Raw genomic sequence first — 23,287 nt, 5'->3', positions numbered from 1 at the left:
AACGGCACAAACATAACCGTGGAAACCTAAGCAAGCTCGGAGATGGGATCTAAGTCCAGGTCCTAGTTGGAGACTATACTTTTTTCTTTGCCGCGTTTTGCAAAGTGTCAGCACTGTGAGCCACGATCTATGTGCGTGAGAAGCCGGCCAGCAGCGGCGCTCCCTAGGGACCGCGGGAACTCCATACATCCCTAGTGGGTCCGCAGCACCCAGCGCGGGACACTCACCGCTGCGGATCCCGGGAGGGCGTCGGGGGGTGGGCCCAGGCTCGGCGGGGCGGGACGGGGTGGGACTGGGCGAGCGTCGGAAGTGACGTCAACGGGCGGGGCGCGCACCTGAGCACCTGGGCGGTCGCGGTTGAGCCGGGCAGCGGCGATAACGCACGCGATGGAGGGCGAGGGCCGGGGCCGGTGGGCGCTGGGGCTGCTGCGCACCTTCGACGCGGGCGAGTTCGCAGGCTGGGAGAAGGTGGGCTCAGGCGGCTTCGGCCAGGTATACAAGGTGCGCCACGTGCACTGGAAGACGTGGCTTGCGATCAAGTGCTCGCCCAGCCTGCACGTCGACGACAGGTCAGTGGCCGGGCGGGGCCGGGCTGGATGGGGGCTCAGCGCCGCGCGAGGAGCCGGGGGACAGAATTCGCGGCTCTCAGCCCACCGGCACCCTGCAGCTCCGGAGCTTCTGGGATCCGGAGCTGGCCTGGCGCAGTGGCCCTGAGAGCCCGGAGAAGCTCGACGGGCTCGCCCGGGACCCACCTAGGCGCTGCGGTCCGCGCCCGGCTTAGAGAAATTGCGGTGTGGGTCTTTGTGCTTTGTGAATGAGTTAGATTTAGTTCCACGTACTAATTTTCTTCGGAGCACAAATTAGTGTAAGACCGTAATTATTTCGGTCAGAAGCACCGGCTGGGTTCGGGTGAGGCATCCGCGGCGCCCAGCCGCTTCCAGGGCTTCGGGTCCCTCATGGGTCCAGGATTTGGTTCTGCCCACCGTTTTTCTGCGCACACCTTCGTTTTAGGGGACTTCGGGTGGAAGCCGTGGCTTCAAAGAACGTTTTGCTTTGATCCTGGCCAGATGCCGCCCCCACTCCCCTTCCCCAGTATCCTGGGCCTTTGTCCCTCCTAGCGGTTTGTTCCAGCAATAGGAAAGGACTCAGAGCTGACCCCGGTAAGCCCTAGGGCTTTTGTGATCTGTGTAAATTCGGAGGTGAGGTGCGAAGCAGATTCTTGAAAAGCATTTTCCCCAGATTGCACTGTTTACGTTCGGTGGTGATAGTTTATGTATGAGCAGCAAGACGGCACGTTTAAATGCCTTATTCTTTAACCAAGCTGACATGAACTTCGTGTTGCATTTTACCAGCTTAAGATCCCTCTTAAACCCCATTGAGCCATGGCTGTCGGCAGGACCAGCCTTAAACCACAGCAACTTTGAACTTTTACTGTGGAACGGTGACCGTGGCAGGGCCGGAGTGAAAATAAGAATGGTTTGAGGATGAGATCTCAGCCTACTCCCTTTACACCTCATCCCTACTTCTGACTCCTTCAGAGAGCTGCTGGTCGTTTTGTTGTTTGCTTGCTTGCTTTTTGCTATAACCCAGTTTTTCTTAGAAAGTGTGGTACAGTGAGGACTAGTGTCTAAAATCACTACCAGCTCACCAGCCTTACCATGCTTTGTAAACCCTCCCTCAACCCAATTGTGGGAACCCTTCAGCCCAGTCCTCCCCCACCCTCCCGCAGGGGCACTGTGGTTATTTTGGTGAAATTCAAACCATTTTGAATAGCAGCCAGCAGTTTCTCAAAGGAAAAACAACAACAGACACAAAACAAAACAAAAATCCTCAAACTCTTCAGGGATGTGTTTGTTTGTTTGTTTTTTATACCACCAGAGACCTATGGGATTGTGTTTTCTAGGCAGAGAGAATATTATTCACCATCAAAGACTTGACACAGGTATCATATGCTTTGCAGGCCTCTAATCCTCACATCTTGTATTTTGGTGACCAGGTTGCAGGCAGGGTTTTTCCATTTGCAAAGCGCCTGTGTTGAAGTGTGTATTCTTTAACTGCAAAGCCTTTCTTCCCTGCCTGAAGCAGGCAGGTGGTGGCTTGTCAGCAGCCAGATAGAGGTCAGCAGCACCCAGCAGGAAGTACTTGGCCACCAGGTCAGGCTGGCTGCTTGTATGTGGAGTTGACTTCTCCCACCCAGGCCACATTTGGGTGTTTAAGCTCCTGCATGTTAGGAGCTCACATCAGTTCTCAGGCTGGGAAATACTAAGGAATTCACTTGGTTCTCCTACCTGAGTGGCCTGGGCTGTATCTGAAGCTTGAAATAGCAGTTGAGGGAGGGAGGCTCACTTTTCCAGGGCTGTTCTAATTTATGTCCTTCTTTTGCAAAGCATTACCTAGAGAAGAAACAGAATTTTCTAGGGACTTTGTGTGTAGCCCCCAGCCAGAGGACACAGGGACTTGTTCTCAGGCTCTTACCCTCAGAGATGAGAGGATTTAAACATGGACTTGGAGAATAATTTTATTGAGGTTCGAGAGAAGAAAGCAACAGGACCAACAAGCATCAAGTCTTGAGAAAAAGAGAAAGTCCTGCTTTCTGAGTTAAGAGATCAGGCAGGCAGGCGCCACAGTGGCCCTCAAGTAGCTCCACAGGGAAGGGCTGAGAGGAGACAGAGAGAAAGACAGAGTGGGGTGGTGCCCGGAGTGTCAGAGTGAGCAGGCCAGCATCCCTAAAAGGGTGCCAGGAAAAAAGAAAGGAAAAATTGTGGAAAACACACAGGCTTAACAGTGAGGACCTCCACTCAGCTGCCTGAAAGGAAGGGGCTTTCCAGGCATCACACATACATCTCATTAACAGAGTAGTTATTTCTCTCATCTCCTTAACATGCTTTTAGGTATTTCTTAAAGTTAAACCTTTCCCAGGGGTCTTTTTCTGTTTAGATGCTCAACAGGCCCCTTTGAATTAATTCTGAAGGGAAGGACAATAATTTGTCTTTACAGTCTTGTGTGTATTCTGCAGACAGGTAGAACTCAGGTTCAGTTCTTTTGACCAGAATAGATTAATCTGGCCAGGGTGGTGCATGCCTTTAATCCCAGCACTCAGGAGGCAGAGGCAGGCATATCTCTTTAAGTTTAAGATCAGCCTGGTCTTCAGAGTGAGTTCCAGGACTATGGAGAGCACTGATTCTCAGTCTTCTTAGTGCTGTGACCCTTTAATACAGTTTCTCGTGTTGGTGACTTCCACTTACAAAATTATTTAGTTGCTACTTCATAACTGTAATTTTGCTAATATTATGAATCATACAGTAATATATGATATGCTGACAAACACTGATGTAGAGAGACCATATCTTAAAAGAAAAAAAAAAAGTTAAAGAAAAAGTATATAAGCCAGCCATAAGCTGCCAGGAGGAAACAGCTTTCCCTCTCTGGTTCTCAAAGCCTCTAAGGAGCTGCCATTGTGGTACTTCCCCAGGGGTAGTGGAAGCCGTGTCCAAAGCTAATTGTGAGAGTGGGGTCCATCCACAGTGACCTCCGAGCCAGCTAACATCTACCTCTGCTGCCTAGTATGTAGCTGAGGTCATGTATAGTCTTTACTTACTGCTTGGGGGGTAGAGGGAGGGGTCATTTTAGCCACAGCTGTGGGCCGGTCCTATTTTCACTGGCCAAGGCTGTTCACCTTCCAGGATAGCTGGTAGTGTCTTGGCCCTCAACAGCTGCCCAAGCCCCAGCCTTTACCCATCCTGTGGTTTGTGACCCTCCATTTCTGTTCTGGGAAGGTGGGGCCTTAATCAGGTCAGAACAATGGTAAAGATCCTTGTGAAATTTCTGCCAATGGAGGGACACTTAGAGGACCTCAGCACAATTCGCAAGACCTCTCCACTGATCAGATTTCTCCTCTTGGGAGGGTTCCATTGGTTGGCTTTGGGGAGAGGGCTGTCTTCCTTGGCTGGCTATCACTTAATGAGGTCACAAGTACAGGGAGGGGGGCAGACCTGGCACTCAGAACAAAATGACCCAGAGGCCCCATGCCTCTCCCTGCTCCCAGCTAATAGGAGCTCAGAATAACAAAGTCCCTGGCACAGGGGCCCAAGAGCTGCTAATGCAGAGTTGGGCCTCAGCTAGTCAGGGCGAGCCTGAGCAAACCCCAAGTCTGTAACTACAGAGCTGACAATTGGACAAGTCTGATTCTTGTCAGTTTTAAAAATAGCAGTCGCAGTGTGGGAACCCCTCTGAGGCTCCTGGGAACGTAATTGGGGTGGTGTGCAGGAGCCTATTGGAGAGGCTGAAGTACTCTTCTCCCCCAATGCTTCCCAGGTTCCCTGGCAGCTGTTACTGAGCCCCCTCTACTCCCATGTTCCCTGAAGGCATCAGGCCCATTCATGGCTGACTTAGGTTCTCTCTCCCTTTTTCAGTAATGGGATCCTCCACTTCTTACCATCCCAGGGTCTTTGGAATTTCTTGCTGAGCTGGGAGGTAGGGGTTTGTCTCCCAAAGACCTTCCAGAAATGATGGGTGTCGGCTATCACTGACATTTATCTGTACTCCCTCTCTTGGTGGGAGACCACACTACGCTAGGTGTAAATGGGATGTGTGTGAATTATTATAAATGCTTTTGAAAAGGTTCTTAGGCTATAATCTTAGTAATCGGGAAGCTAAGATGGGAGGATTGTCTTGAGTTCAAGGTTTGCTTAGACAAAAAAAAAAAAAAAAAAACTTGGAGGGAAGCTGTGACTATAGCTTCCTGGTTAAATCCTTGCCTGGCACATGTGGGATTCTGGGTTCAGTAGCCAGCACTGTGCAAAAAAAAAAAAAAAGTGTCTTTAGAAATTGTAACGCTAAATGGAACCCCAAAACAGGGATGAGAGCCGGGCAGAGGTGCCTTTTCTCTTCCTTCTCAGAGGCACCGCTATCCCAGGGGCAAAGGAGATGAGAATATTAACTCCGTCCAGCCTTTCTGCACTATGCAGAAGCAAAGATCAAGTTGTGTTTTAATGAACCTGACGTCAGTGGGTTCCTTGGCCCAGAAGCATTTGGTTCACTGAGCAGAAAGGACAGAATGGAACAGAATAGCAGCCAGGAGCATGCCCTGGGCTTGCCACCGTGATCCCTGCCCCACCCAGGCATCCATCCAGGCTAGAGACAAGCTGGAAAATCCCTCTAGGTTTTAAAACAATAGTAATAATTACAAATGTACAGTTCCTTTTGTGTTGTTACCAACACTAATCTGAAAACACTGCTTATGAGAAAGGTATGTTTTAAATGATAAGAATCAGGGAAATAAAACGATTAATTCTATGTATACTGGAGTCCGTCTGCCTCTCCCAGGCTAGTAGCTAGCCCAGTTTAGGCTTATGGAGTGGCAGGTGCCCCTGACAACACCTAAAGCCTGAAGCTTCCGGCCCCGGGTAGCATGTCCCCAGAGCATCAGGATGATGATGTGGGTATTTAAGTTACTCTGGATGTCTCTGGACTCTGCCGCAGTGCTAGTCTCTGATTTTTGTCCCAGGAAACAGTGGTCATTTACCAATGAAATGCCCTGAAGTATGTAGCCCAGGCAAGAGGTGCTGTCATGGGCTCCTTCTAGCCTGCTGTACAGAGTAAGTGTGTAAATGTAGCAGGGGACAGCTTTCTCTGGCAGCCCTATCTATAGCCATGTTCTTTTTAAATGAAGTTTATGTTCTGGAAAGGGCCTGGGCAGAGAGAGGGAACTTGCTGGATTTTGAGTGGTGGAAAAGGTAGAACTAGTTATTTTTCTGCCTGTGGGACTCGAAGAGCTACCACAGAAGTTGCTGTGGGCATTAAATCCTTTGGGCAAATAATAGATTGGCTGAGTAAGACTATCCAGTGGAGGGAAAGTGGCCCATACTACAACCAGGCAGCAGACATGAATACTGCCAGCTCCTTGGACTGGGGATGGACAGGTGTACCTCTCCAGTTCACTTGGTTGTGGGTTCCTACACTCTGGAGTTGCAGTCACCACACTGGAAGGTACAAGCTGGTGACTTTATAGAAGAGAATGAAAGTAGCAGAGGCGGTGAGGAGGGTTTTAAATTATAACTTTTATTCCCCCCACCATCCCCCAGACAGTGTTTCTTGGTTTGTAACCTTGTCTCTCCTGGAACTCACTCTGTAGATCAGGTTGGCCTTGAACACACAGAGATGCGCCTGTCTCTGCACTCCGATCCTTGGGATTAAAGGCACACACCACCATCTCCTGGCTTATAACTTTCATTCTTAGCACAAAAGAGAGCAGAAGCAGCACCTGATAGTAGGTCTCAGATGCTGTGTGTGTGTGTGTGGCTGACCAGCCTGGTCCTTATCTCCTGTCTTCCCTTGGGGAAATAGGAGCCCAATCCAAGAAATAGTGTCTACTCCTTCACTGTCAGATTCTTGTGGCGTATAGGAACAGGCCTGGGAGTGTCCCAGCCTGTTGTAAACTGTTAGTGGCTAAGGTAGGATGGTCCCCTGATGCTCACGGTCTGCCTCCTGTTAGGGTCAGACTCTTGGAGCCTTCCAACAAAGAAGAGAGCCGTGGACAAGATCCTAGTATGAGGGCAAGTTTGTCTACTCAATCAGGGGGTCTTAAAGACTGGCCCTGCATCCCTGTGACTAGTTACTTTGGGCAATGTCTCCAGAAGGCTGGGTCAGCACGCCATGCTAGCTCTGTTCTGAAGCCCTTTAGTGATTCATTTCAGAGGCTTCATTTAAGGCAGAGGCCTGTTGCCTGCCACTCTACCATAGGCTCAAAGTGCATGTTAACTCTAGGACTGACACTGGTTGACGAAGATCTGATCTCCTCAGCCTTTAGAACTTGTGGCAGTTCCCCTGAAGAGACTGATGCTTTTTGCGGTGTTCTTTTTTGTTTGTTTGTTTTTTGTTTTTGTTTTGGTGCCCAGATGGCTCTACCTGCCTGCCTGCCTTTTCCTTCCTGCATGGGGCCAGCGAAGCCTGGGAGTCTCCTACAGTTTCAGAGGGGAGGCCGGGTTAGAAAGTGCTTTGTCAGCACCATTCTGGGTTCTCCAGTAGGCTCCTGGTGATTTCCCAACAGGTACTTTAGACCCAGAAGAGCCCCTTTGGGGAGTAAGGAAAACCCAGAGAGTTTTAGGCTACAAGTGGAACTTCGTGTTAGACTCTTTTGGGGAGGCAGCAAGGCACCTCAGCCTACCAGGCCTATGTGTGAACACGCAGGCTGCCAAGTTCCAGCACCAGCATGTCTCTCTGGAAGTGGCTCTACATTTCTAGGAAGCAGATTTTTTGTGTCAGGGAAGCCTCTTCCCAGCTTACTGGGTGCTTTCTTGTGTGTATTTGGAGAGATGCTGACTCTGTATAGCTTAGTCACACCCTCTTGGGATGGGGCCTTTTACCCTGAGTGCACACTGAGACTTTTGACCCTGTTGCTGGCACAGGCTATTACACAGCAATTCACATCTGTACAAACATCATGGGATTGACCTTTGGCCGAGACTGGTGAATGCAGCCCGTGCTTCATCTGTCTCTGCCACAGACTGTACCTAAATGTGTGAGATGTCCCCAGTGGAAGATCACTGTCGAGGAAGTAGCAGGCCGTGGACAGCAGCACCACAGCTTCTCTAGATGTTAGGCGTAGACCTGCCGCATGATTCAGCAGCTCTGCTTCTGAGCAGATACCCAGAACTGACATAAGAGCTGTCTAGACTTTTGTCCCCCAAAGGTACAGCGTTACTTTCAGGAGCCAACAGGTGGGAACAATGTCTTAGTTTGCTTTCTGTTGCTGTGATAAAACACTAACCAAAAGAACCTTGTGGAGAAAGATTTCTTTCATCTTTCATCTTACAGCTTGTCATAAAGGGATGTCAGGACAGGGACCTGGAGGCATAGGCTTTGGAGGAATACTGCTTCTGACCTTGTTCCCTGTGGCTTACTCAGCCTACTTTCTTATGAAACCCAGGACCATCTGCCACAGTGGCCTTTGGGCCCCTTCTACATCGATAGTAAATTAAGAAAAATTTCCCCAACAGGCTTGTCTACAGGCCAGTATCATGCAAGCATTTTCTCAATGGAGGTTCCTTTCCAGATTACTCTAGATTATATCAAATTGACAAAAACAAAAAACTAATTAGTACATACAGGCAGTCTTGTCCATAACCATGTGGGTGGATTAGCAAAATGTAGTGTATACCTACACCATTCTTGGCCATACAAACAGAACTTGGATGTGCATAACAATATGAATGGGCTTTGAAAACACCTCATGAAGTAAGGCAGGCATGGAAGAATGATGGAGATGATTCCACCCATTTGGGGCACCTGGATTTAGAAACAGAAGGATGTAGAGTCTGGTGGGGGTTTAACGGGTACACTTTGTTGGAGGTGATGAAAATGTCCTGGGTGGTGATGGTTACATATGGAATGCCCCTGTGTTTTCCACTCATCTGTAGTTAGAGGAATATGGACAACCTCTGTGTAATCAGTAGAAGGTGTGGACAGTTATTTGTGGCCCTTTTGGCCAATCCCCTGCTATTCTGTTAAGTATGAGATTAGATCTAGGAGTCATTGGGCCAGAGAAAGAGTTGGGATTAAAAGGCGAGGGTGAAGGTCCTTGGCTAGCTAGCTAGCAGTTTTCCATCCAGACAAGGGATGTGATGTTGCCTGTAGGTATCCAGATAACTGCTAGGCTCTGTCCTCACAGTGACCCCAGGTGCAGAGGGTGTAGGCTTTGGAAGGCCCTGTGTTTAATTATGTGACAGTGAACTCTGAACACGTGTGCATTTATCACTGCTTGTATCCTGGCCTGTGGCTCTGTGTCCTGCTAGGTGACAGCTGCATGCCCTTACACCTATGGACTTTTTCAGGGAACGCATGGAACTTGTGGAGGAGGCTAAGAAGATGGAGATGGCCAAATTCCGGTATATTCTGCCTGTGTACGGCATATGCCAGGAGCCTGTTGGTCTGGTCATGGAGTACATGGAGACGGGCTCCCTGGAGAAGCTGCTGGCCTCCGAGCCTCTACCTTGGGACCTGCGCTTCCGCATCGTGCATGAGACAGCTGTGGGCATGAACTTCCTGCATTGCATGTCTCCACCACTACTGCACCTAGACCTGAAGCCAGCGAACATCCTGCTGGATGCTCACTACCATGTCAAGGTAGGGACAGCATGTACCCTGGGGAGTGGGCAGCCAGGACACTGGATATTTTAAGGAGGACTCTGTGTCTAAGATTTTGGAGGCTGAGATTCACGGTCTGGATTCTGATAAATGAAGTGATATCCCCGAAGCAGAAAACTTGGAAGCTAGGGGCCGCTCTCACTGTAAGACCTGCTAGAGCACCGAGCTGGTCATACTTGTGATAGCCACCTGAAAGTATGACCCTTGTAAATCCATGGATCTCTCTCCCCATATCCTGAGCACCCTGAGGCAGGGGTGAGATCAGAAGTTGGGCTGTGAGCTAGAGAGACCCCATGCCCTCTGATAAGCATGTTTTTTTTTTTCTTCACTGGTCTGGCACTGTGAATAGGTGCACAGCACAGGCTGTGAAAAGGACTCATTTACCTGTGTGCCCTCTGCTAGGAAGCTGTGGGCAGTCATATTGATGTGAGGCCTATAAGGTTTCTTTGGAAGTTTATAAATATGGTGTGAAGAATGACATGGGAAATGGGTTGTGTGCCTGGATGTAAGTATTGTTAGTTTGCAATGGGTTGTATGGCTTTGGACATATTTTTCCCCTGAACATCTTTACCTCAACACCAAGGGTAACATAACACATCTGTCATGGACTTTTTGTCCTATGACATGCACATGACCTTGTGGGGCCCACAGTATTGGTCACATCCACCCCTTTCTTTCCCTGTGGGCCTGAGTGAGGGAGTGGGCCCAAGGGCCCAGAATCAAAGTGTTCACACAAGGAACTAATATTGTCCCCAGCCTGTCACTGTGATATGTGATTGCATAACACTTCCAGAGCCACTCTGCTGGCCTGACCTTCAGTAGACTCACTGTACCGCTCAGCTTGACTCAGTGCCCCATGTGGCATAGCACTCATACTCAGCCAAGCAAAGAAACTGATTTCTATTCTGGACAATAGCTATGAGTTGTGGCTTAGGTAGATATTGCTCAGTCATGGCTTTTATATCCCGAAAAGTGAGACAGGATATCACACAAGTTAGTGTGAGCCAGCTTCAAGGTGAGCAGGCTAGCAGTTTTCCATTCTTCCTGTGCAGGACAGGGCCTGTGGGCCCAGTGGGTCGTAAGATCATTGCTCCCATATGTGTAACCTATACTAGAAATAGAAAACAATAACAACAAGCCTGTACCCTGGGCCAAGGCCTCACCACAGAGCAGAGGTGTAGTATGGTCAGGTGGTGGCCACAGAGGGGTTAGATTATTGCGTCGGGAGGTCTGGAGCGGAGGTCGAAATGATAGACTCCAGAGATTGATTGATTGATTGATTGATTGATTGATTGAGACAGGGTTTCTCTGTGTAGCTTTGGAGCCTATCCTGGCACTCATTCTGTAGCCCAGGCTGGCCTGGAACTCACAAAGATCCACTTGCCTATGCCTCCCAAGTGCTGGGATTAAAGGTGTGCGCCATCCATTCATGACCTGTTCAGGAAACCTGCTTATTGACACACCAGAGTCACAGGAGACCAGGGTGGTTTGTGAAAAGTAGTAGGGTATGCAGACAGGCCCTGGATACCCAGGGCTGGCCTTCACATCAGATAGGCCTTGCTTCTGTGTGCAGCAGGCATGCAAGGGCAGGGGAGGGAGGCCTTTAGATGGAAGGAAGTCCAGAAACCATATAAAATTCTGGGCATTTGAGAAGAGGTAAGGAAAATTGCAGACAGTGCTGGGTGGTGTATGAAAGCTCCCGTGTCTTTAAGAACTGCTGACACCTAGCGTTACCTAGGCAATGGGTCTGGTGTTGCCCCCAGAGTCATTCTACCCAGGGTCCCTCTGCTGCCCTAGATAACAGTTGTTTCCATCTTATTCCCTTGCATGTTGCCCTCCTCTCCTGACAGGCATATGGGTGTTTGGGAGAGTTATGCTTCTGGGTGGGGGGAAGGGGGTCACAGAGCTGGGACATGGGCAGAGCTTCTCAGCTCTGTCATTTTGCTGAGAGGTGTAGTAAGGAGACACTTTACTTTGGGTTATCATCTGGATCAGTGAGGATGAGTGCTCACAGAGTGCCCCTGTGGGAATACAAAGCAATGTCCTAGTATCTGGTTTGTCACTAGTAGGTTGTCCTTTGTAGGTCTGGGTACTGACTTTTCTAGGTGTTTTCTCAGTTCCAGGTACACAACAGGCGCTTAATGCTTTTTCTTTGAGGAAGTGAGGGCTGCCCTTGACAAATTCTGGGTTAGCATTCCCTTCAGGCCATTGTCCCCTCAGCCTGGTGATAATTACAGTTCCTACAGTGTCAGCTGATATCTGGGCTGGGAGCTATAGAGCCATGTTGAGAAGGTGTTCCTTTGTTAGGTTGGTTTTGTTTTCTTGTTTGTGATTTTGTTTTTTTTTTTTTTTTGCTTTGTTTTGTTTTTTGTTTTTGCTTTTGTTTTTCCCTCTGTGTAACCATCCTGGCTGTCCTGGAACTTTCTCTGTAGACCATGCTGACCTCGAACTCACAGAGATCCACCTGCCTCTACCTCCCTAGTGATGGGATTAAAGGCATGCACCACCATGCCTGTCTGAGAAGGTTTTTCTTTATCATGAAAGAACATTGTCTCAAAGCTGGGATGCTGAAGCCAACCCCTAACCTGAGCCACCCTGAAAGGCTCTGCAAAAGCTGCTTTTGTGTGGTGCCAGGCTATTATTATCAGAGAAGTTAGTCACTGACAAAAAGATGAAAACAAACAGAAATGTGCTTATACAACACAGTTTCTTTGTCTTGTAGAAAGAGCCTCACAGGAGGAGCCTGTGGTGCTGATGGGTCTGTACCTCCCATGCAGACAGATCCCTTGCAGTTCTGAGCCATTGGCAGTTCAGACTTACATTGGGAATCCTGAGGCAGGGCCAAGAGCTGCTATTCTGCCAGCCTCGTTTCCCTGTGTCTGGCAAAGCACTGCTGTTCTGAGCCTGTGCTCAGTGTGAGTACTACTCATGCTTCACAGCAGCCTGGGGTTGTCAAGTGCATTTCTCTATTAAGTACACTAAATATCCAAGTTAGAGCCAGATCTGGATATCCCCAACTTCTTATTCATGGTGTCTGGCAAGAGGGGTTCTTCCTACTGGGTCCAAAGAAGCCTTTCTCTCTGAGGTAACAAGGGGCCTTTGGTAGCTTGGTCTAGCTACTGTGTTCCTGTAAACCCTGAGCTCTTTGGGGCTCCTGAGTCAGGTGCCAGTGTGAGAGCATCATGAGACCTCAGGTGTCCACTGTTGAAAGCTGGGGGAGGAGGCTACCCTGTCCTAGGTAGGAGGATGAGAGAGAAAGCACCCCACCCGGCTTTCTGTCTCACTCCGGTGTGCCTGCAATGCCAGACTTCCTACAGTGATATTTTTCCTCTTAAGTGGTTTTTTAAGTAGCTAGTGTGTCCAGTGTGCACATGAAGGGACAGTGACAGAGAAAAAAGAGTTGTCTGGTGCTAAGGTTTTCTGAATGTAAAACATTTAGTCTGCTCTCCCTGAACTCTTTTGAGAGGCGCAGTGAATGAGCGCTCTGCCTCCCACCTCTGAGCCACATGAAGGTTCTGTGGGACTTGGTGATAACTTTGTCATGGTCACTGGCTGCTCTTCCAGAGCTCTTGTTTCTCCTGAGGCCATATAGGCTTTCAGAGCCAGCAGACCTAAGGGGCCCTAGAGGTCTGCTGAGCTGAGCTTAGAGTGCTAGCAGAGACGGAGGGCCAGCCCTGAAGGATATCTTCCTGTCAGCTCCCACAGCCATCCTCAGGGTCTTTTAATCACCACTCAGTCTTTCTGCTGTTGGGCACTGATGACACCAGGCAGGCCCGTGGGCTCCTTTCATGGGTATGGCCAGGCTGGAAACAAAAGTCCTGACTCAGCCCATTTCCTGTTGCTGCCAGGGTGTGTTTGAAGACGAGCCCAGAAGTGAATTAAAAGGCTTAAAACCACATCAGCCTTGAAGGAGACTAGAAAGGGGCCATTTCTATGTACACTGGAAAGCTGTTTGGTGCTGAATTGGGGCTTAAGTACACAGTGCTTCAAAGGGTCTGCTTTGTACCAGGATGTGGTGACATGGTCAGAAAAGGGAGACTCCCAGAGGCGCCTGCCAATTCTGCAGTAGAGGTGTGAGTTACAGGGACATCTTCACCGATGGGGGACTTTGGAAACAGAGATGGGGGTTCCTCACAGTGACATCATAACCAAGGGAAGGGACAGCATATCTGGAGTGAGCCCGGAAGGTGATGAGGCGTGTGTTTTGCTCACTCTAAATCCCTCTGAAGGCGTGTTGTGCTTTAAAGGACCTGCTGGCACTTGTAGCTGCCCCAGCTGGAAGGTGGCATAACCGGACTGACTATGGACAGGATACGCCCCAGCTTGTCACGTGGCTCCTTTGCCTGAAAGCTGAAGGCTGTTTTTCCGTTTCTGCTGACCGTGACCATCAGCCACCAGAGCAGTCATGAAGCGTTACAGCTCTTTGTGAGCTCTGTCTCCAAGTGAATTCCGTTCTTTTATTTAAGAATGATGTCTTTCGTCCCTATCCATCAAGTTTATACTGATAGTGCATCCAGGCTTGGCCCTTTCATATCCCTCTGTTCCTGCCTGCCCAGGGAAACCTGGAGCTCAGCCCCTCTGTTTGGATGTGAGCACCTGTATCATGTGTTGGGGAGCCACCATCTGTTATGGCAGTGAAGAGAGATGCCACAGCCTCTTCTGGCTCTCTTTAAGGCTGACATGAATCCTTTGGATTGCTTTTACAGATTTCCGACTTTGGGCTGGCCAAGTGCAATGGTATGTCCCACTCTCACGACCTCAGCATGGATGGCCTGTTTGGCACAATCGCCTACCTCCCTCCAGAGCGCATCCGTGAGAAGAGCCGGTTGTTTGACACCAAACACGATGTATACAGGTGTGTGACACGACACCATGCCCTCTGTGCAGGCTGGGAGCTCTGAGTTTCACTCTTCCTTCCTGCCCTGAACAGCAGTTTCCAAAAAGGCTCTGGGGCACCGTTCAGCCATGGGGTTTGGCCAACGTGCAAGTGGTGTGTGCCTGTTGGGCTTGGGGGTTTTAGCTGGTAGCTACATACTCCCCAGGCACAGGAAAGACTTTTTCCTGTGGGTGGTACTGGCTGAGGAAGAGGCTGTTCCTGCTGCTGGTACTAGGCAGAAGCAGTTAGGAAAAGCAGCTTCAAGTCCAGTGTTGTTCATGGTGTGGTATTTCTTTGAAACATGGGTTTTTCTACTTGTCTGGCAGAAGAGCCTGCTGCTTTGAGTAGCCCACAGATTCATAGGTCTGTGGATTTCGACCCCTCAAAGCACACACTCCTCTGAATCCCAGCTCACACATATGGGTCACTTGCCTCTGAAGGAGGGACATCGGCTCACATCCTAACTCCTCAGTGAATAAACTGACAATGCCCCGTGGTATGGTTAAAGAGGGTTTTATTATAGATACGAGTGAGAACAGCCAGAGGCATGTGGAAGATTCTAGAGCAGAGAGAGAAAAGTAATAGACTGAGCAAGAGACAGGGAGACAAAGAAAAGCACAGGCAAAAGCACAGGCATAGCAAGGTTATGAGGAGAATAAGTAGCTGTGGGGGTGGGGGAGTCTGTGAGCTGGAGAAGTTTAGGGCAGGGGAGGAGGCCAGAAGGGCTTGTATGCCAGTGTGGACTTTGAAATGTGTAGCAGGTACTTGTGATACTGAAGGAGCCTGGAGGTCTGTGTGAGCTTTGCTATGCTGATAGGCACTCATAGTCACTTGTCCCAGTGATAACGGACATGGCAGTGTGGAACCAGCTCCACGAGTTTCTCAGGAATGCTGGCTTTTTTTTTTTTTTAAACCATCAGAATTTGGGGAAATGGTGTTTCCTTTGGACCCGATGTCTACCTGCCTCCCTTTCCTCCTCACATCATGAGGGCCCTATGTCAACCAACTCTGTCTTTTGTCACCAGGCCCAGCTGACTGGTTTGACAGAAGCCTGTGTGCTGAGTCTCTCTGGGAATGGCCCTCTGGGGACTAGTTGGGGCTTGTAGAGTTTGGGGAGAATCCAGTACTTTATTTTAAAGTTGGCTTTAACTTTTGAACCTGTATTTTCCAATTGATGAGTTAGGCTCAACTCTCTCTCTCTCTCTCTCTCTCTCTCTCTCTCTCTCTCGTCTTTTTTTTCTCTCTCTCTTTCTTCCTCCCTCCCTCCCTTCCTTTCTTGTTTTAGATTGGACTATTTCAATGATTTATTTATCTAAACATATGTCCCCCGGTAGCTAAGAGAGGGTTCCGGGCTCAGCTGGTTGCTTCTTAGTACTTTCTATACATTTTCTTTAGCTACTGTCTGACGAGGCCTCTGAGGGCCTTTTGGAGTATTTTAGTCAGAACCAACCTGACCTTGGATTTAAAAGTCAGAGAACAGAGGTGAAAGTGCCCGTAGATGTCTGAATCTTGTTCTGTACCCCTGTGAGAAGGTGGCTCAGAGTTTGGGGACTCTACCAAACCTGAGTCTCCAGCACTGACACCTAGTTTCTCTTCCAGTTTCGCCATTGTGATCTGGGGCATGCTCACACAGAAGAAGCCATTTGCAGGTAAGTGGCCCTGCATGAAAGCAACGGGGATGTCCTTGAATTTTCCCAGCCCTTCTATAATGCCTCTGGTTCATACTTCGCTGCATTGGGACTCCCAGTGTTCAAAGCTTCATGGCAATCCTCAGGTAGACCCCTTATACCTGCCCTGCAAGTACATTGGAGGCCACAGTCAGCTTACTGCAGGTGGCTGACAAAACACTCCTGCTATGTCACCTATATATAGGACAGATCAATTGTGGGACCATCAGACAACACCTTGTTCTTTGATGCCACTTAATGTTTTGTGCTGGTAAAAAAAAAAAAAAAAAAAAATCTATATAACAAACATTTAAAGTGCTTAACTCCTTGGCATTCAATATATTTCGGTTTGAACAAACATCATCACTGTTTAGTTCTGGAACATTCACATCACTCCAGAAGATCTCTGTCTCCAATAGTTGTTCCTGTGATCCAGCAGTTAATTTCTTCTTCCCTCCCTCACCTCCCTTTTCCCCAACATACATGACAGAATCTACTGTTTTAACCATTCTAAGCACGCTGTGGATTGCAGTAAAAACATTCATGTGTTTGGCCTCTAAGACTTGAGTCACTTTTAGCTGCATTGGTAAGGGAGGAGTCTCTTTGCTTTTGTGACATTTCTGGAAATTCACACTACGGGATGTGACCAAAGATGTGTGAAACGACAGAGCATACTCGGTATATATGTGGCTCTGGGTTCAGGCTCCAGGGCCAAACAGACACTCTAGCCAGGCGTGCAAAAGGGGAAGGGTGGAGACAGCAGGATTTAGGATAATGCTGGGAGTTTATTAAACACTCAGCAGAGTGAGTCTATTATGTTTCTGTCCTCCGTTTTTTGTTCTTTGAAATATTTTATGGATATATGTGTGCAGGAGTCTGTGGAGGTCAGAAGAGGACATTGGATCTCCTGGAGCTAGTGTTACAGGCAGTTGTGAGCAGACGGAAGCAGGGCATCTGAAAGAACAGCCATGTTCTTAATCCTTGAGCCACCTCTCCACTCATGCCCCCACACCCACTTCCAATTGCATTCCTGCAGTGGAGGTCCACAGTCTGGATTCTTTTCCATGCAATAGCCTACTGGTTGGGTGTGAAATTGTCTGATAACAGTGACTCAGATCAGATGTGTGGTGTGTCAGAGATCTAGGCACTCAGGTTTTATTGTCTCCTAGATGGGGGGAATCAAGGTGCAGGATTTCCCATATCATGTAGGCTTCATCTGGCTCGCTTTGGCAGCAGGCATTCTTTTGACTTTCGTTGCATTTGGAAAGCCTGCTGGGTTTGGAAGGTTGGATTATTGTGGAAATAACCTGCAGATACTGAAGAGATAGGCATTGCACAAGACTTAACGGGAAAGTGAACAAAGCATCAGTGTGGAACCCTGGCAGCCGGTGGTGACTTTGGGCCAATTTTCCATACCTGCCAATAGGCTCCTGCTGCTGTACAGGGTGTGATTGGAATGCAGGGGTGGGGAAATGCCCGTGGGAATAAGTGGCTGATGGGCTGCATGGTGTAAGATGAACAGAAGGTTGGTTACCCACTGAGAGTCACATTGAGTCCTTCCTGGTAATAATAGATAATGGCAGAGTCTGTGCCCATGAGACATAGTTTTTAAACTTGGGAGAACAGAGGATGGATGGTATGTCCTATAAGGATATGGGTTAAAGAAAGCTCCCAGTTTGGAAAAGGAAATAAATGGTAGTGTCCCGGGTGATGTGCCTGTCACAGCATATCCCAGGCACTTGTCCATGCATCTGAGTGAAGAGCTATCTCCTGCTCCTCAAAGTCTTCACATGTGCCTCTCCTTTGCAGACGAGAAGAACATTCTACACATTATGGTGAAAGTGGTGAAGGGCCACCGCCCAGAGCTGCCACCCATCTGCAGACCTCGGCCACGGGCCTGTGCCAGCTTGATAGGACTCATGCAGAGGTGCTGGCATGCAGACCCAGAGGTGCGGCCCACCTTCCAAGGTGAGTGTCCCTCCCTGTCTCATTATTACTATGTGATGGCTTTTCCAGTGACACGGGCCATGGAGTTGATGACCAGGACAGGGTTGAGGGTCAAGCTCAGGTGGGGAACAATGGGTGTAAAGACAGGGATAAAACAAGCCCACCACTAACAGGGTGGCCCATCCCCTACTTTAGCTGTCAGAACCAATGTCCGCCTCTGCTCCCAGCAGGCTGTATTTGCCTCCAGGTAGCTCTGAGTCCTGGATTTCAAGTTCAGGTACAATGGTGGGTCTTCAGGCACCTGGAGGTAGCTAGTGGCCTGCAACTTTTCTTTCACTTCTCTTAGGGTCTTGCCTCATGATAGATGTGCCCTATAGAATTGCTTTTTAATGAACCTAGGGAGACATGAGTAGGCTGGGGGCCGGCCTGCCAGTCCTGGTGGTTTTAACCCTTGGGGGTCTTGTAGGTTACTGAGGTCCCGTTTTGATCCTAATAAGACCTTGCAGATGGCTTCCCACCCAGGATTGTGGGTGGGTTGCCTTCCGGTGATGCCTGGGGCTTTTCCTATGAACCAGCAGTGGTACTGGGCATGACCTCCACTGGTTAGAGACTGGGGTGTCACTGCTTCTGTCCCCATAGAATTATGTAAGAGTCATAGCTAGGTGACAACTCTCTGTTTTCTCCCCCAAAGAAATTACCTCTGAAACTGAAGTCCTTTGTGAAAAGTCCGATGAGGAGGTGAAAGATCTGGCTCATGAGCCAGGTGAGAAAAGCTCTCCAGAGCCCAAGAGTGAGGTAAGCATCTCTGGCAGGCATCTTCAGCTTTCCAGTTTGTGATGGGATTTCCCAGCCCACCTCCCTATTTCCCTCAACCTGTCCTACACCTCCTTCTAGGAATGTAGGTTCCACAGGGGTCCCCCACCTGCCCAGCACACTGGAGATCATGTAAGGGCAGACTGCCCCAGTCCTCCTGGGCCCCAGATAGGTGGAAGATGGGTCTGATCACAGTCTATCTGTTCATACATAAATTGTTTGTGTTACAAGTACCACTTGGTTACTCATAGGTGGTGAGAAGTTCCAAAGGTCAGTGCTAGCTGAATGCCCCAGGGTAATGATTGAAGCTGGGAGTAAGAGAACTCTGTTATGAGGGTTGGGAGTGGTGGTGGTTTATCTGACATTGGACAGCTTCTCCCAGGGAGAGTAGCAATGGGACAGGTGAGAGCTGGGACAAAGATGCTCCTGATAGCATTAAAGGGGCAGAACCTACCTCCAAGTATACAATGACAGCAACAGCACAAACCTACCTCTGATATGCTGGTGGCCCCCAAGTAGACGTAACAATATACCGGTGACAAACATAGTAAGGCCAGTGATTCCCAAAGGGAGCGAAGGCTCAGAAAGAGTTGTGAGCAGTGCTCAGACTTAGTCGCTGGAAATTTGCTCTTCTTGCAACAGCCAGACCTGTAAAAGCCCCCTATTTCCCTCGTTGACACAGCCCCAAGCCAGACTGGCATACCTGAGAAGTCTGAGTGGACTGGGCCTAGCCTTGCCTGTTCTGTGCTCTTGAAGCTTACCCATGTTTGCCTTTGGTCCTCACACATGGACAGTGCCCCTGAGTGGGAGGCAGCATCATGCAGACTTTTCCATTTTTTGTAAGGTATTATTCTTACAATGTCATTGTGCCATGAAGTTTCTTTGCAGCCCTGAGTTTCAGGGCTTCTTGATGCTATTTGTCCATGGTAGTTCACAGCTCTGGGACTGCCATCTCTGCTTTGTGTGTGGCCAGCAGTCTCTTCTTCTCTGTACTCTGACATGGAGGCTGGAGGAGTAGAGTCCTCACCACCGCCCTCTCCTTCTTTGCAGGCCAGGCCTGAGTCTGCACGCCTCAAGCGCGCCTCTGCTCCCCCCTTTGATAACGACTGCAGTCTTTCTGAGTTGCTGTCACAGTTGGACTCTGGGATCTCCCAGACTCTCGAAGGCCCTGAGGAGCTCAGCCGAAGTTCCTCTGAGTGCAAGCTCCCATCATCCAGCAGTGGCAAGAGGCTCTCTGGAGTGTCCTCAGTGGACTCAGCCTTCTCCTCCAGAGGATCGCTGTCACTGTCATTTGAGCGGGAACCTTCGACAGGCGGTGAGTGACTGTGAGCACTGGTGAACTTGCATACGGCTCCCTTGTAAGTTATGTTGGAGTCTGAGCAGTTGATACACCAGGTTTCTTGTTCTGATGATTCCTGTGTTTTTTCCCGTTTCCTCTCATGAGTCTTAGGCGTTATCAGCATAATTGATGCTCAGAGCACAGATCCAGAAATTCCTTGCATTGTGTAGCATGCAAGGAAGACAGGCCACATCACCTGGCTGAGCCAGCCCTGGGATAGAGGCTGGCCTCAAGTCTGCAACTTGGAAAGTTCAAGTCCCATCCAAGGGAACTAGTGGTACTAGGGGGCTTTACTTATGCCAGCCTTGTGCCCTATACTCAGACACTTCCAGATAACCCCTGTCCCGAACTTTTGTGTTTATGGGCATTCTCAGTTACCATAGCCTTGCATCAAGCTGGGCTGGCCGTCCTGGGAGGTGCTGACACTTGGAATGCTTTGTAAAGCACAGGCATGTCAATCTATGATGTAGCATGAAGGAAGCCAAGTGTAGATAGCTGTGCCAAAGACTTGGGATCTTACCAGCCTTCAGGGATTTTTCCAGTAGAATGTTTAGTAGAAGAGCATTGAAGGTTAAGGAAATGCCTTGCAAAGGTGGGTAGAGAGGACTGTATCCAAGCTGTGGACTACAGAATCAAAAAGGACAGTCAGGACTAATTTCACAGCAACCATAGACGTACCACTATCTGCTATGGAGAGATATGTTCTAAAATCTCCTCTTCAGACTTAATCCTCTCTGGTCTTGTCCTCATGCTATCCTATGAGCATTTAGTATTTAAGTCAGTCATGGTGGTGCATGTCTTTAATTCCAGCACTTGGGATGATCTCTGTGAGTTTGAGACCAAGCTGGTCTACAAAGCAAGTTCCACAACAGATGGTTCTACATAGAGAGACCCTGTCTGAAAAACAACAAAAGAATGGAGTGTTGAAACACTGGGTAGGGTCTGTCCCTTAGTATCACCTATACCCCCACTGCACTGCAGAACAACCTGGAGAATGTTGCAGGTGCTTGTCTATGGGAGTCAGGACTCTGAGTATTGGCAGTAGATTTTTAGGTCCAGTGTAAAGTTCCATTGTGAACACTGAATGGTGTCCTGAGAAATCCAGTTTTGAGGATCATCCCAGAAACACCTCATGTGATGTCCCCATGATGTGGGATACAGCTTTGAATCCCCTTGAAGTTCCAGGAACCATCTCTGTGGGCCAGTAGAGCCCCAGGAAGAATGTCTTGGAGTCTGTCTAAGTCTGCAGGTTGATTGTGTTCCTGTCTGGCTTTCCTTTTTGTTACCTCTTTTTAAATGATTGTCAGCAGTCCTGCTGTTGCTGGGGCAGGAGTGTGGTCAATCCCCTTTTCCTACCCTGGAAAAGCTGGAGTGGTTTTATTCTGAATATTGGCAGAGGAACATGGGAGACATTAAATACACTGCCCAAGGTCTCCCTGGACTAGATCTGAATGAAATAAGCTCATAGGGTGGATGCTTAAAGGCCTGCACGTAAAGGGTGTACCCTGAATGCTCTTGTTCAGAATCCCTGGAGAGGTAGTCCACCTGACCTCAGCCCATAGGCCTTAGAAGCCCACATCCAGCAGTAATGGCCTTGCTCTAATGTCTGACATTGTACCCTCTCTCCCTGCAGATCTGGGTCCCACAGACATCCAGAAGAAGAAGCTAGTGGACGCCATCATGTCAGGGGACACCAGCAAGCTGATGAAGATCCTGCAGCCTCAGGATGTGGACCTGGTCCTCGACAGCAGTGCTAGCCTGCTGCACCTGGCTGTGGAGGCAGGACAGGAGGAGTGTGTCAAGTGGCTGCTGCTTAACAATGCCAACCCCAACCTGACCAACAAGAAGGGCTCCACACCACTGCATGTGGCTGTGGAGCGCAGGGGCGGGGAATCGTGGAGCTACTGCTGGCCCGGAAGATCAGTGTCAATGCCAAGGATGAAGACCAGTGGACTGCCCTGCACTTTGCGGCCCAGAACGGGGATGAGGCCAGTATGAGGCTGCTCCTGGAGAAGAATGCCTCTATCAATGAGGTGGACTTCGAGGGCCGAACACCCATGCATGTGGCCTGCCAGCACGGACAGGAGAACATTGTGCGCACACTGCTACGCCGTGGTGTAGACGTGGGCCTGCAGGGAAAGGATGCCTGGCTGCCTCTGCACTATGCTGCCTGGCAGGGCCACCTGTCCATTGTCAAGCTGCTAGCCAAGCAGCCCGGGGTGAGTGTGAATGCCCAGACGCTAGACGGGGAGGACACCCCTGCACCTGGCTGCTCAGAGGGGCCATTACCGCGTGGCCCGCATCCTTATTGACCTGTGCTCTGACATCAACATCTGTAGTCTGCAGGCACAGACACCTCTGCATGTCGCTGCGGAGACTGGACACACTAGTACTGCTAGGCTGCTCTTGCATCGTGGTGCTGGCAAGGAGGCTTTGACCTCAGAGGGCTGGACCGCCTTGCACCTGGCAGCCCGGAATGGACACCTGGCCACTGTCAAGCTGCTGGTAGAGGAGAAGGCTGATGTGTTGGCTCGGGGGCCCCTGAATCAGACGGCACTGCACCTGGCTGCTGCCCATGGGCACACGGAGGTCGTAGAAGAGCTGGTCAGTGCTGACCTCATTGACCTGTCTGATGAGCAGGGCCTCAGTGCACTGCACCTAGCTGCCCAGGGCAGGCATTCACAGACTGTGGAGACTCTGCTCAAACATGGAGCCCACGTCAACTTGCAAAGTCTGAAGTTCCAAGGAGGCCAGAGCCCCACTGCCACACTGCTGCGGTGCAGCAAGACCTAGCTTGCCACCTGCAGAACCAGGGCTCTGTGTAGGCTTCTGGTCCATCCTTGTATTCCTCGTGGGAACAGAATGGTCCTGGGACACTGCTCACCCTGTTGGTGGCCTCTCCATACATTGACAAAGCAGAGGCTAATGGACAAGGTGATAATAGCTGTGTCAGGGCAGAGGCTGCCACCGGCCACTGTGGCCGGCCATGGTGTCTGATGTCAGATGGGACTAGGTCAGTGTCATTTCATTGTAGTCTTAATTGGCAGCTGATGTGGGTCATTCATAACAAAGCCCATACAAGGATAGCCCTTCTGCCCTAGAGCAAGCCACATCTGCTTGCTTGGAGCACAGCATCCTTGGTAGAGGCATGGAAGAGGCAGTGTCCTTTGTCTTCTCACTGAGATGGGCAGAGCATCCTGTCTTTGGAAGCATAGTGTTTTCTTATATATGAGTGACATGCTAGCTTTGCTTGAAACCTGTGAGGTTATAACTGGCACTGGCTGATGGCGTCTAGAAGGGGAATGGTTATAAAATCACAAAGCTGGTCTTAACATTGAACAGCCTTACCAGCATTGAACCACTGTTTCATTTGTTTTGCTTTTTGTGTTTTGTTTTTTGGTGATGTCTAGGTCACCACACCCTGACACCCCGCTCCCTGACAGTTGCTGAATTCTCACCTAAAATGTCAGAGCCACATCTGTAAAAGTTAGTGGAAAACTC

At 49.5% G+C, this 23,287-nt stretch overlaps 1 protein-coding gene across 1 annotated transcript; it reads left to right on the top strand.

Moving 5' to 3' along the window:
* Positions 1–330: 330 nt before the first annotated feature.
* On the top strand, positions 331–23,201 carry LOC127226678 (receptor-interacting serine/threonine-protein kinase 4-like). The gene is given in 10 exon segments (XM_051190772.1): positions 331–569; positions 8,832–9,123; positions 13,851–13,999; positions 15,620–15,669; positions 17,497–17,655; positions 18,326–18,429; positions 19,498–19,762; positions 21,420–21,668; positions 21,671–22,032; positions 22,034–23,201. Coding segments are annotated over 10 exon segments (2,358 nt in total). The 5' UTR covers positions 331–387; the 3' UTR covers positions 22,580–23,201.
* The last annotated feature ends 86 nt before the right edge of the window (positions 23,202–23,287 follow it).

Source organism: Phodopus roborovskii, unplaced genomic scaffold (assembly GCF_943737965.1).
Source record: "Phodopus roborovskii unplaced genomic scaffold, PHOROB, whole genome shotgun sequence".
Taxonomy (NCBI): domain Eukaryota; kingdom Metazoa; phylum Chordata; class Mammalia; order Rodentia; family Cricetidae; genus Phodopus; species Phodopus roborovskii.
Note: the sequence above shows the minus strand (reverse complement) of the source record. Positions and strands in the feature narration are given on the sequence as shown.